At 51.4% G+C, this 12,823-nt stretch overlaps 1 protein-coding gene across 1 annotated transcript in view; it reads left to right on the top strand.

Moving 5' to 3' along the window:
* Positions 1-12,823, top strand: part of ZNF423 (zinc finger protein 423) — a 365,642-nt gene that overhangs the window by 57,059 nt on the left and 295,760 nt on the right. The window contains exon 2 of the mRNA XM_032157297.2: positions 9,912-9,971. Within this exon, the coding sequence (XP_032013188.1) occupies positions 9,912-9,971 (60 nt within the window). The remainder of the gene's footprint in view (positions 1-9,911; positions 9,972-12,823) is intronic.

The raw sequence follows: 12,823 nt of genomic DNA, 5'->3' as shown, positions 1-12,823 counted from the left end.
GGCTCTAGCTGGGCATTCCTGTGGGTGGGGCGGGGTGGGCTAAATCTCAGTGGGAAATTTGATCTCCCTGCTCAAAACTCAGCTCTCCTGTCTTTCCAGGGAGAGTGAAACCTCAGCAGCCAGCCAGGAACCTGGCGGGAGAAGGGGAGCTTGAATTATCCCAGGAACATGAGCTCACATTGATTGCATGTTTCCCTGGAGCTAAGTGCTTTGGGGTATCATCTCATTTCGTTCTCTCCATCCTCCTGCGAGGTTGGTATTCTGATTATCCCCACTTTACAGAGATGGAAGATCAGGGTGGATCAAGTCTCTTGCCTGAGATCTGATGGCCTGTAAGTGATCACTTGGGGGACAGCAGCCTATTCCAGAGCCCACTTCCCACACCCCGACATTTTATAGTGTCTCTCCAGGTTCCCTCCTCTACCTCACTGCCGTAGCTAGATGAGCTCTGTTGTGTGACTTCTGCAAGGGTCACTTTTCCTGTAAGGACAGATGAACTTCTTTTTGGAATTCTTGGATTATTCCCTGGTGTCTTTCTGTTCTATTTTATATATAGCAAGGCAAGGAGAGGAAGGGGCACAGTGGCTAAGCAAGGTTTAGGCTTTTAGCCCCTCTGCCTACAATTCTCCAGGGCAGCAGTTTATGAGGAGTCTCTAGTAGCTTGGCAGCTTCCAGAGGTGCTGGTTCTAAAGTCAGTTTAAGGAGAAAGTCAAGCATTGCCAAAATGGCGCCGACATGGAGACCCACTGACCATCTATCAGTAATTCTTAGCAATGGTTTTTCTTCGCATATTGGAATATTCTGCTTTAATTTTTTAAAAAATTGTATGTATTTATTTTTAGAAAGTACTAGATTGGATAGAAGAAGATTTCTGGTTAGGAGTTGTGTTGTCTGAAAACAGGTTTCTTTTTTATTTTGTTTTGTTTCTGAGACAGAATCTTGCCCTGTCACCCAGGCTGGAGTGCAGTGGTGTGATCTCGGCTCACTGCAACCTCTGCCTCTTGGGTTCAAGCAATTCTTGTGCCTCAGCCTTCTGAGTAGCTGGGATTATAGGTGTGCATCATCACACCCAGCTAATTTTTGTATTTCTAGCAGAGATGGGGTTTCACTATGTTGGCCAGGTTGGTCTCAAACTGCTGAGCTCAAGCCATCTGCCCACCTCAGCCTCCATAAGTGTTGGGATTACAGGCATGAGCCTCTGCACCTGGCTTTCTTTCTTCTTTTAACAGATAGGGTCTTGCTCTATCACCCAGGCTGCAGTGCAGTGATGTGATCATAGCTCACTGCAGCCTCGAACTCCTCCTGGGCTCAAGTGATCCTCCCATCTCAGCCTCCCGAGTTGCTGGGATGACAGGCACATACCACCATGTCTGGTTACTTTCTAATTTTTTAGGGAGATAGGATCTTGCTATGTTGCCCTGGCTGGCCTGGAACTCCTTGGCTCAAGCAATCCTCCTGCCTTGGCCTCCCAAAGTGCTGGTACCATAGGTGTGAGTGACTGTGCCTGGCCTAAAAAATAGGTTTCTTTAAATACTAGACCCAGCCTCCTTTTGGTGAGATGGCCATATATTGGGGGGCAGGATGTGGACAGAGAGACCCATGAGACAGAGTCAGAGGGTCCTGTCCCTATCACCCTCACTTCGGGGCATAATGGCAAGTGATCTTACCTGTGCTGTTGAACAGCTTGTTCTCTTTTCAGCAAGTGGTCAGGGTGAATCATGAGAGTTAAACAAAGGTAATTGTAACGTGACTGTCATATCATGGCTTTTCTGAGGGTCTGAGCTTGGTGCCAAGGGGCCTGTCAGTGGAGGTGTTGGGTGGTTTTAGCTTTAGCTGCAGGGAGCCTTGGCTTTTGCATGCAATCACCCCCACCCCACCCACTGCCTGAACACATCGCCACCTGAAAGGAGCCTGGAGGATGTGGGCTTCCTTGTTGGGTTTGTCTGCACTTGACCCTGGTCATTTGACCTAGGAGTGTGATGCCAAAGATGATCATGGGCTGTAGAAAAGTGATTGGCTATGCTTTTGTGCAAAGGAATGGGCACCCCTTTCTCTGGGCATTCGCAGTCCTGCACCCAGGACACAGTGCTGGGTAGACAGAGGGTGGGTCACATTTCAGCTCTTTCTCGCCACTTTTGCTTGGCCTTCTGTGCAGTGCTTGGCCTTCTGTGCAGTGCTTGGCCTGTACCGCTCTACCTACTGGGCCTCCCTGCCTGGTCTATGCTTTTCCATTCCTGAAGGTTGCTCAGTAGTAAGTCAGGAGCAGTGATGATCTGTTTCATGCTTGACAATGAGACTTGGGGCTCTTGCTGTCCCCTTTACCTGTCATGACCTTGGCCTGCAGTGTGTGAGAGGGTTTCCCTAAGGGTGAGCTAAGAAGGGGCAGTCACGTGCCCCTTGCCTGGCCACCACCTCTGCTGGGACAGGGATGTCTCTGGGGAGGCATGGGATGCTGTAAGGGTGGGATCATCCCAGGGGCCAGCAAAGCATGGGGAGATTTCCCAAGGCCTTGGGGAAAGTAGCTGAGAAAACTTCGCAAATGAGAGCCATTGGTCTATGGGTGCTTAAAGTTATTTTGGGGATGGAGGTGGTTCTAGATCTTCTGATGAAATCTATGGATCCTTTCCCCAGAACAGTGCGCTTCTGTGCCTGTGTGCAGCAGCTCACACCCAGAGCCTTCTTCCAGCCTTGAAGCCAGGCTAAGCAAGTGGCCCTAGCGTGGATTTTGGAGTTCAGAAAGGAGCATTCTGGGTTCTTCCCTGGCCCTACTAGAGGCCTCCTCTGACCCTTGGACCAGCACTAGCTTCTGTTTGTCTCTCATTCACCTCCTGCCACTGTCTGCCTCAGAATCTGTCCCCCGAGCTTTCCTGCCTTTGACCTGAACCTTCTCTGCCAAAACACATCTTGCCTGACTTTGACAAACTCCTGAGCAGGGCCCCAGCCCTGTCTAGGCCTCACTGCTGTGTTCTGGGCTCTTTTTCCAGACCCCATGCCGAGCTTTAACCTTCCCTTTCTGTTTCCCTCTCCAGCTCCATCTCTTCTGCCTCTGTGAGGTGTTGGGGAGCCCTCTGGGTAGAGGGCATTACTCTCCAGGCCAGGAGCAAGTGACCTGGAGGAGGTGGTGCATGCAGGTGTCTGCCTAGTGCCACTTGCTCTGTGCCACTGGATATCCAAAATCCAGAGGCCCGGCACACAAGGGATCTCGGTGGTGGCAAGGCCTGTGCTAGTGCACAGGGGACGAGCTGTGGCCAATCCCAGAGCAGGAGAGTTGCAGCTACTTATGCACCTGCTGTGGAGTTGGGGTGACAGCATTTGGGGGGACTCTATACTCCCATTCGTCAATCAGCCTCCCACAACTTGTAACCCCAGAGCTGAGAGTCAACGTGGAGTCCTGATCTGCCTGAAGCCCTGGCAGAGCCCCAGAATCCTTCTTAATGCACCCCAGGAACCATGGTTAATAGTGAGAGCTGGTCTTAGACCTGCTGCCACCACGCAGGTGCCCTCTAAGGGCCCTCTGGCCTCTTTGAGCCCCTTCTTGTCCATTGTTAAGGATCTTGACTCACACAGGGAACTGGAAGCCCCCCAGGACTTCAGAGATGGCCGCAAACATCCCCTTTCTCTTAACAGGATGTGTTGGGGTGCTCCTTTGAAGGGCTTTCTGCAGCAGCCCTTGTCCAGAGGCTGCTGGACATCGCCCATCAGTCTCCACAGCTTGGGGGGATTATCCCAGGACAGCTGGGAGTCTTAAGAGCGAGCCTGTTCCTACCTCCTTGTGCAGCCCCCTCCATCCCTGTGGGGGCGGGGCCTCCAAGGCCCTGTCCAGTGAAGGGTTTTAGCAGGAGCTCCTCACGGGGCTACGGTGGTGCCCTTGGGCCCTCCCAGGGCCACCTGATTATTGAGGTCGCACTCAGCCCTGGGAAGGATCCCATCTCTGATGCGCGATGATGATTCCCATTGCATGGGCAGGAAGCACTCCCTGCTCCGTCCACTCTGTAACTGGATTCTGTGGCCAGAGTTTTCTGTTCAGTGCTTTCCTGACTCCGGGCAGGAGTGGTTTGTGCTCAAGGCCAGGGCAAGTGTGAGCACCATGAGGGAGCTGGATTGGCACGTGTGACCCTTTGCTCCCAGAGCCGGTGTGACTCTAGTGTGATGGAGTGGGGACAGCGGTGGCGTGGAGGGGACAGGTGTGTCTGTGGCTGCCTTGCCCACTGCTTGGTTCTGAACAAAGCCCAGCCCTGCTGCAGGCCCTCTGGGATGTCACCACACATCCTGTGTGCTTATTGATTAAAAAATTTGGACAGGATGCAGTGACTCATGCCTGTAATCCCAGCACTTTGGGAGGCTGAGGCGGGTGGATCACCTGAGGTCAGGAGTTCAAGACCAGCCTGGCTAACATGGTGAAGCCCCATTTCTACTACAAATACAAAATTTTGCCAGGCATGGTGATAAGCACCTGTAATCCCAGCTACTCGGGAGGCTGAGGCAGGAGAATTGCTCGGGAGGCAGAGGTTGCAGTGAGCTGAGATCACACTATTGCACCCAGCCTGGGTGACAAGAATGAGACTCCATTTCCAAAAATAAAATTTTTGTTTTTTGTTGAGCACCTGCTACTATGCTTGCACTGAGCTAGGCACTGGGCTACAACAATGAACAAGACAGGCATGGTCCATGCCCTAGTGAGGGAGGCAGATGAAAGATTAGGAAACCAATAGGTGGAAGGAATAATGAGAGGTGTTCGGGTTATGCAGGGGCTAAGCTGGAAGCTGCCCTGCAAGGTCAGGTCTGGGAATCATGAGCAGGAGCTGGTTGACCACGGGGCAGGAGTGGGCAGCTGCAGCCTGGCCATGTGACCTGGGCCACTCCAGAGCCTTTCTGCATCCCACACATGAGTGTGTGCACGCCTGCACGTGTGCTTGAACAGAGGGTACTTGAAGTCCACTGCCTGACCCCAGCACAGAGCTTGTGTGTGGGGCCGTACGGCTGAAACAACTGGAGGAGTCCTTTGAGACAAAGAATGCAAAATGCCTGTGGCCATTCTCAAGGTGACTGACAGGAGAGGAAATGGGATGGAAGAGAGTTTGGAGTAGAAAGAAAATGTGGGCTAGGCGCAGTGGCTCACACCTGTAACCCCAGCACTTTAGGAGGCCAAGGTGGGAGGGTTGCTTGAGGTCAGGAGTTCAAGAGCAGCCTGAGCAACATGGCAAAAACCTGCCTCCACAAAAAAAAAAAAAAAAAAAAAAAAAAGCTACAAAAATCTATTGGGCGTGGTGGCAGTGCCTGTGGCTCCAGCTGCTCGGGAGGCTGATGCAGGAGAATCACCTTAGCCAGGAGGTTGTGCCTGCAGTAAGCTGTGATCACACCACTGCACTCCAGCCTAGACAACAGAGAAAGACCCCGTCTCAGAGAGTGAGAGAGAGAGAGAGACAGAGACAGAGACAGAGAGAGACAGAGACAGAGACAGAGACAGAGACAGAGAGGTCTTAAGTAGGTAACAGATCTTTCCTTTGCAAAGGTTACAAAACATGTAGGGCTACAGAATCCCACTGCTGGGACCCCTCCCAGTGCGCAGAGGGGCTTGTGTTTGCAAAGGGCTCTGGAGCTGGGGCTTCATTAGCATCGTGGTGAATTGGGCTCTGCCATGTGTCCCCTCCCTGTGTATTCACATCCACCCTGCATGCCCTCCTTGTGTGCACACACTTGCCCTCATTGCCTGCGCTCTGTGTCACACACTTGCCCCCATGCCTCTGCTCTGTGTCACACACTTGCCCCCATGCCTCCTCTCTGTGTGCACACACTTGCTTCATGTGCTCTCCCTATGCCTATATACTCTGTGCGCCCTCCAGTGTGGGCACACCCTGGCCACCCACCTACCTTACAAATGCCCATCATCCACAGGAGTCCTGTGTTCCCCTTGAAGTGGGGTAGGATGGGGGTGTGTATCTCTTGGCTTCAGTGGGGCCAATTGTTGTATAAATTAAACAACTAGACATGGAGCTAGGGATGTCTGGAGGAGGCCCGCGGGCCGGCCGAGTAGCCCCTTTGGTGTGTTGTCCGTATCGGCCCCTGTGCGGATTGGGGTTTCTCTGAGCTGCGAGTCTTCAGTGTGCAGTGGGGCTCGGCAGCAGAACTCCCTCTTAGGGATGTCGGGGGCTCGCTGCTTGGGCCCCCAGAGAGTGCCTGCTGCCGGTGTGGGTTAGGGCCACCTGTCCCCGGCTCCAGCTGCAGACGGGCCCTCCTTCCTCTGTGCCTTCTGCCCCTGCTAGTGATGCCATTGCTGGAGATCCGGTCTGGACAGAAGAGTGCAGCTGTGGGGAGAAAAAAACCTCACACTCATTGCCGGGTAGCACAGGGCCTTATGGGGGTGGTGGGGGGTTGGGTGTTGACTCTCATCAAGAATGTATAAAAACCAGGCGTGGTGGCTCATGCCTGTAACCCCAGTGCTTTGGGAGGCTGAGGTGGGGATCACTTGAGCCCAGGAGTTTGAGACCAGCCTGAGTAACATAGCAAGACCCTGTCTCTATAAAAAGTATAAAAACAAAAAAATTAGCCAGATGAAGTGGCACACGCTTATAGTCTTAGCTATGCAGGAGGCTTGGGTGGGAGGATCACTTGAGCCCAGGAGGTCAAGACTGAGAAGTAAGCTATGATCGCACCACTGCACTCCAGCCTGTACAACAGAGCATAATCTTGTCTCATAAAACAATCCTCTGGCCCATATTCTGTTTTTGTTTTTCTGTTTTTTGAATTCTCTAGCCCATATTCACCTTTGAAGGTGTGCTTCTACCTTCAAAAAACAGAATATGGGCTAGAGGAGGGCATGTGCGTTGGGTGGTGCCTGCAGTTGTAGGAAAACGCATTAACACCCAAGTCGTAAGTAAGGTGACCTACAGATCCCTCACCACACAGGGACGTGGTTCCAGGGACTGCATTGTGTTACACTGCTGCTTGCAGTGAGGGACCAGGAAGGCTGTAGTGAGGTCTGCCACTCTGGACCTCCCCAGCCAGTTAGCACTGGGCCACTTTCCTCCTCTTTCTGCCCCTGCAGGCCTGTCTGGACTTCTGGGACCCAGCACAGAGCTTTGACTTCCCCCAGAGCTCCAAAATGGTGGGTGTTTCCCTGTTCTCTTTCCCATTATAGCTGAGGCCAGATCTTCCTAAGAGGATGACTTGACATCTTTGGGACATCCTCAAGTTCAGTGACTTGGGTGGTCACACTTCTTAATTAAACTGCCTTGAGTGGGTGCAAGTGTGCGGACTATTTGTCCTGATACCCGGGTGCACAGAGGTCAGAGGAGAACTGGGGTCATGTATGAATGCCGTGATACCTGCAGATGACTAAATCAATAAAAGAAAAAAAAAAAAATAAAAAAGAAACTCTGTATCCTTAGCTATCACCCCTACCTTCCTACTCCTCCCAGCCCCAGGCAACCACCGATCCACTTTCTTTCTTTCTTTTTTTTTTTTTCTTTTTTTTGAGATGGAGTCTCTTTCTGTTGTGCCCAGGCTGAGAGCAGTGGTGCAGTATCAGCTCACTGCAATCTCCACCTGCCAGGTTCAGGTGATTCTCTTGCCTTAGCCTCCCGAGTAGCTGAGACCACAGGCACGCACCACCATTCCTGGCTAAGTTTTGTATTTTTAGTAGAGATGGGGTTTCACCATGTTGGCCAAGCTGGCCTTGAACTCCTGACCTCAAGTGATCCGCACGCCTCGGCCTCCCAAAGTGCTGGGATTACAGGCATAAACCACTGTGCTCGGCCCTGGACATGTCTTTTTAATGCACACAAAAGGGATTCTGCTGAACATATTTTTTGTGCTTTTTCTTTCAAATTTAACATATCTGGCCTCTTTATCAGCTCATATAGCTTTACGTCATTCTTAAGGTTTAGGGACCCATGGAGACCTTGTTGAAGGTGTCTAACAAAATGGCAGCATGGTAACCTTGCACACTGGCAGCAGTCTCTTAATAGAAGCACCATATATTTACGTGTGTGTGTAAGTAAAAGATGAAATGTAAGGGAAACTGATTTTTTGGCATAGCATTGAACGCTGTTAACAACAGCTCCTTCCATGCATGGCCCACTTCTGATGGCTTTAGGCATTAGCCACCCGTGTTTTGGAGGCTGTCTGATTGGAATCATTTTAGTGAATAATATCAATTTTGTCTGACACGAGGTCTTGATTGCTGTTTATAAAGCTGCACATTTGAAAACCCACCCCAGCTGTAACTAGCTAAGTAAAACAATAGCTTGGGTCCCAGCTCAAATTATCTGTGCATTTCATTGTCTTGATCCTGCCTGTCCACTCTCAGGATGCGGGCTTGGAAAAGAGAGCACACTTCATTAGCATTCCTTGGCTAGTTGCTCATGGATGTTCCCTCTTGCATGTGCTGTTTCTCAGGGTTCAGAGAAACCCATTCTGTGAGGCTTTGGGGAGGAGGAAGACCATGGTTAGATGGTCAAGGGGGTAGATTGAGCACTATGTAGAGCAGGACTGTTTGAGCCATGGCAGCGACCCCCACTTGGTTGGTTGAGCCACTGTTCCAGCAGATGACAGCCCTGATATTATTATGGGGGCAGTTACCCTGTGCCGGCACAGCGCCCAGTGCTGCACAGATGTTATCCCATTTAATCCTCCCAGCAGCCCTATGGCTTAGGTACCATTATTTTCTCCATTTTTGAAGTGGGAAAACAGAAACTCAGAGGTTAGATCATTTGCTCAGGTCATATACAGCTAGTAAGAGGCAGAGCTGAGATTTGAAGGCGGGCTGTGCCTTGTGCTAGAACTCAGGTTCTGACCACAAGCCAGCCTGCTTGCTCCACTCGCAAGGTGGCTGCCTGCGTGTTGTACATGCCTTCCATGTGGTGGGTTGGGGTCACTGCCCTCCAGTCTGAGTTGCTAGGGTTCCGGATAGCATCCTTTGTACCCCGGTCAACAGTGGTTTTCAAAGCAACCTTGGAGACAGACAACCCTGGGTTTAAGCCCAAACTCTTTGTGGCTCTCACTACCTGTAAGACCTCAGATACCCCTCTGAGAGTCCATTGAGGAAGACTAAACCCAGTGATGGCTGCAAAACGCCAGCACAGTGCCTGGCTCAGTGTGCACCCACGTGGTGCCAGCAAGAACATCGACAGTGCAGAGAGAACTGGGTGGTTCGTGGTGGCTTCAACCTGCACAATGCAGAGCTAGAAAGGCCATTAAATCTGAAAAATACTGTGTATGCACATTTTTGGCTTAAACAAAGTTCCATTTACAAAGTCCATAACCCAGCTTTAATGTTATTACATGCCCCAGACTGGGATTAATTCCAGGACAAGAATGTTGTTATGCTGTGTAGTGTTTCTCCCATATTCTCCTAGTGCATGGTCTCTACCAGCCTGGGCTTATGTCCTGGGGTGTGGGATGGTGGGGACACCTATCTCTGCCCAGCTTGGTTCTGTGGGGTCCTGGGTGGAGTTGGGGGAGGCTGGTTGCCTTCTGATGTTGTCAGCTCATGAGTTGTAGCACTCAGACGTGCTGTCATTAGGAGAGTTGACCTCAGCGTGTCCTGAGGTCTGTCTGTGGGTCAGGTCTCAGCAGGGTCATGAGCACTCACCACTTTACTGGTCTCTGAGAGCAACCTTATTGGTTTCTTGAGGCAGTGCTGAGATTGATTAGTGATGTCTGCCAGGGGCACAGGGCTGGGGAAATCATAACTGATCCAGCACTTAACTTGCTATTCCTGTTTTATTCTGATCATTTTACATCTCTATGAAACCAATAAAGGCCTCTTTGTAGGCTTTGCCCCCTCTCCCCTGGTGATGGGTATTATAATAAGGACCCCCACAAATGTTCCTTCTTCCTCGCCCTGCGCCTTACCTGATCTATTTGTACAGCCTTCATACTCACAGGCCCATCTCTGTTCTCTCTTTCAGTTGAAGAGGGGGAGGCCTCAGACTTCTCGCTGGCCTGGGATTCCTCTGTGACAGCAGCAGGTAAATGCCCGGGGGCTGGTGGAAGAGTTGCAGGGGGTCCTGGGGGCTGGCCCAGGAACTCAGAAAGCCACCCAGCTGGTTATGGAAATGATATTCTTCGTGTCACATTCCTGCCTGCGGTCCAGACTACCCCATGCAACACGATTTTTATATCAGTTCCATATGGTCAATAAAATCTATTACATACTGAGACTAATATTCCCTTATTCTCCCGAGGGCCACGTTTCCTTCTTGTGGGTACAGTTCAGATGGGCGGTGATTTTCCCACTGCACAAGCCTTGAAGCTCCCTGCTATGGGCGTCACTGCACATTCATTCCAATCTAATTGCATAAAAACCACTTTAATAGGACTTTTAAACTCCAGTCTACATCAGAATTCCTCTTTCCTTCCCTGGAAGGGGCTGCTCTGCACTCTCAGGACTAGCAGAGCTGAGCTCATGCCTCCAGGGAGAGGTAACAGAGGGAGCTCAGACTCGTGGGGTGTCGGGGGTGACGTGACAGTCAGGATTCCCACATAAGCTCTTTCCTGTACTTCTGTTTCTTAGCTGTAAAAAGAGGTGGATGAGTAAAGTTTTTCTAACTGTGAAGTTTTGTAGCTTGGAGCCTTCCCATGAGTACTGAGATTAGAACTGGCTTTGAGGGGTCTTTGGGAACTCCTGAGCGAGGGCCCAGGCCCTCCTGTTTGCTCCGCATGCAGCCAGGGCCTCTCTTGGCAGTGATGCCCCTGGCTCCCTGACCGGCAGGCGCTGGGATTCCCTTCCTTGTCCTCCTCCCCTGCCTTGGGCCAGGCCTGCCCTGGGATCCTGACCAGCTTTTTCTGGATTCGTTGGGGAGCTGGAGCTACTTCAGTCTTGCAGAATCTTAAGGCCTGAGGAGGCCTATGAGGGAACATTCAGTCCAAGCTTCTTCTCTTTTAGTTGTGGAAACTGAAGCAGGAAGAGAGATTTGCTCTGGGTCAGTATTTCAAAAACGCAGTTAGGCATCAGGTATATAAACATTTAATGTTTTCATGGTTATGTGTCTAATGTGTGATATTATAGACATTTGTGACTTACGATGATGCTAAATTCATTTAAGTGAACAAACTGAGTTGACAAGAAAGTGTTAATAGTACAGAATACAGAGATTCAGCAGGAAGCTTGAAGATGGTTCAGTGAAATTTGGGAAAGGAGACTAAGCCCTCGAACCTAAGCCTGTGGCCCCTGGTTTCGTGTCCTTTTCAGCAGGAGCTAATGCTGCCTGCAGAGTCTGCAGAGTCCTGGTTGACCCAGGCTTGGGCACTGTTGTGGCTGCAGCTACCCTGGCCCTTGGTGACAGGGGCTTCCTCCATAGAGAGGGGCCTTGTCTGAAGCCAACATGGTGAGTGGTGCTCAAATTCTAGGGAGGAGGGTCCAGGACTAGGACAGGCCTTGGGGTCAGCACTGGGCAGATAGGAGTCTGGGGGAAGGGGCTGTGTAGCCCCCTGTGTGTCTCCTTCTGTGCGGGGAGTGCATTCCCCATGGTTGGTGGAAACAGCAAGGCCGTAAGGCGCCGTGTCTCAGAGATGTAGTCCTCCTGAGAGACGAGGGGTGCAGGGGCTCAGGCTTGCTGCCCGCTCTAGAGAGGATCCCACTGTACCCCAAACCCGTGAACTAGGAAAGCACTCAGCCCAGTGTTGTCTACAGAAGGTCCTCCTTCCCAGCTGCTTTCCCGGTGGGGCCGGAGGTGATGCAGACAGATGGGAACAGCAGTGGCGTGCAAGGAGGGTGCTGGCAGTGATTGCTATAGACAGATGGCCCTGGGCAGGGGGGTGTCAAGCACCCCAGCTGCATCCCTAGGCAGTGAGGTGTCTCCCAGCTTGCAGAAGGCAAGGGCAGTGTTGATGCTAGGGACCTGGGTTCTGTAGTTCTGTAGTTCCATAGTTGGGCAGCCAGTCTTAGGGCCTCTCTGGGGTGCCTGGGAGTAGTGGGAGCTGTGGGATTTGCCAGTTTCCAGGCAAGAGCTGAGCATGCCTTGTGCATGTAGGAGGATGCACACTCCTTGTGACTCCACAGCCATGGCTCGCCATGGTGCCAGTTTTGGATTCTCTGCTCAGCTATGGGGAGAGGGAGGGCAGAGCATCCGTGGCAGTGGATAATCCACAGCCAGAGAGCCAGGCCAGGAATTGTTTTGTTTTCTTTGGCTCATTTTTGCTGGTATTTTTTCTTTTTGTTTTGGTTTTTTTTTAATAGTTTGTGCCGTGCATGTGATAAATTTTCCTTCCCAGTTCTATTGGAATTGGGCTATTAAAGTCAGCTTGTATTCCCTGAGCATGGGGCGTGTGAGATGGCTCCAAGCCTGGGTGGCAGGCGGAAGTCAGTGTGGGAGGTAGCCCTGGACGTGGGCGATGTCACATTTATTGAGCACTTACTTAGTGCGTGCCAGGCACTGAGTGAACACTCTACCTGCAGCATCTCGCTGAGCCATCGTGACAGCTCTGTGAGGTGGGTGCCACTTCCAGCAGCAGCTCCGTAATTTCTCCATGGGCTTGGTTTAGGGACAGCCATCTGGTGGACACCAGGGCCAAAGGCCTGGTGAAAGCTGCTTTTGTCTAATACTTTTCATTAAACTGAGAAAATGTCACTTGGCCGCATCAGAGAATGGCAGCAGATGCCAAAGAAGATTATGGGGGAGCAAAACCTCCCAGGCCATCCTTGGCACTGCTACTGAGAATCCCCATCCTCATTTGACAGATGAGGGAAGGAGCTTGGAGCCGTACAGTAGTGAATCCATGGTCCCCAGCCGACAAGCTGTGGATCAGGGACTTGAACCCAAGTCCTCCAGAAGCCAGAGCCTGTGGTTTCACCTCTGCACCACTTGGCTTCGGGAGATGG

This window comes from Hylobates moloch, unplaced genomic scaffold (assembly GCF_009828535.3).
Source record: "Hylobates moloch isolate HMO894 unplaced genomic scaffold, HMol_V3 SCAFFOLD_6, whole genome shotgun sequence".
NCBI classification, from domain to species: domain Eukaryota; kingdom Metazoa; phylum Chordata; class Mammalia; order Primates; family Hylobatidae; genus Hylobates; species Hylobates moloch.
This window is presented reverse-complemented; position numbering and strand designations above follow the sequence as displayed.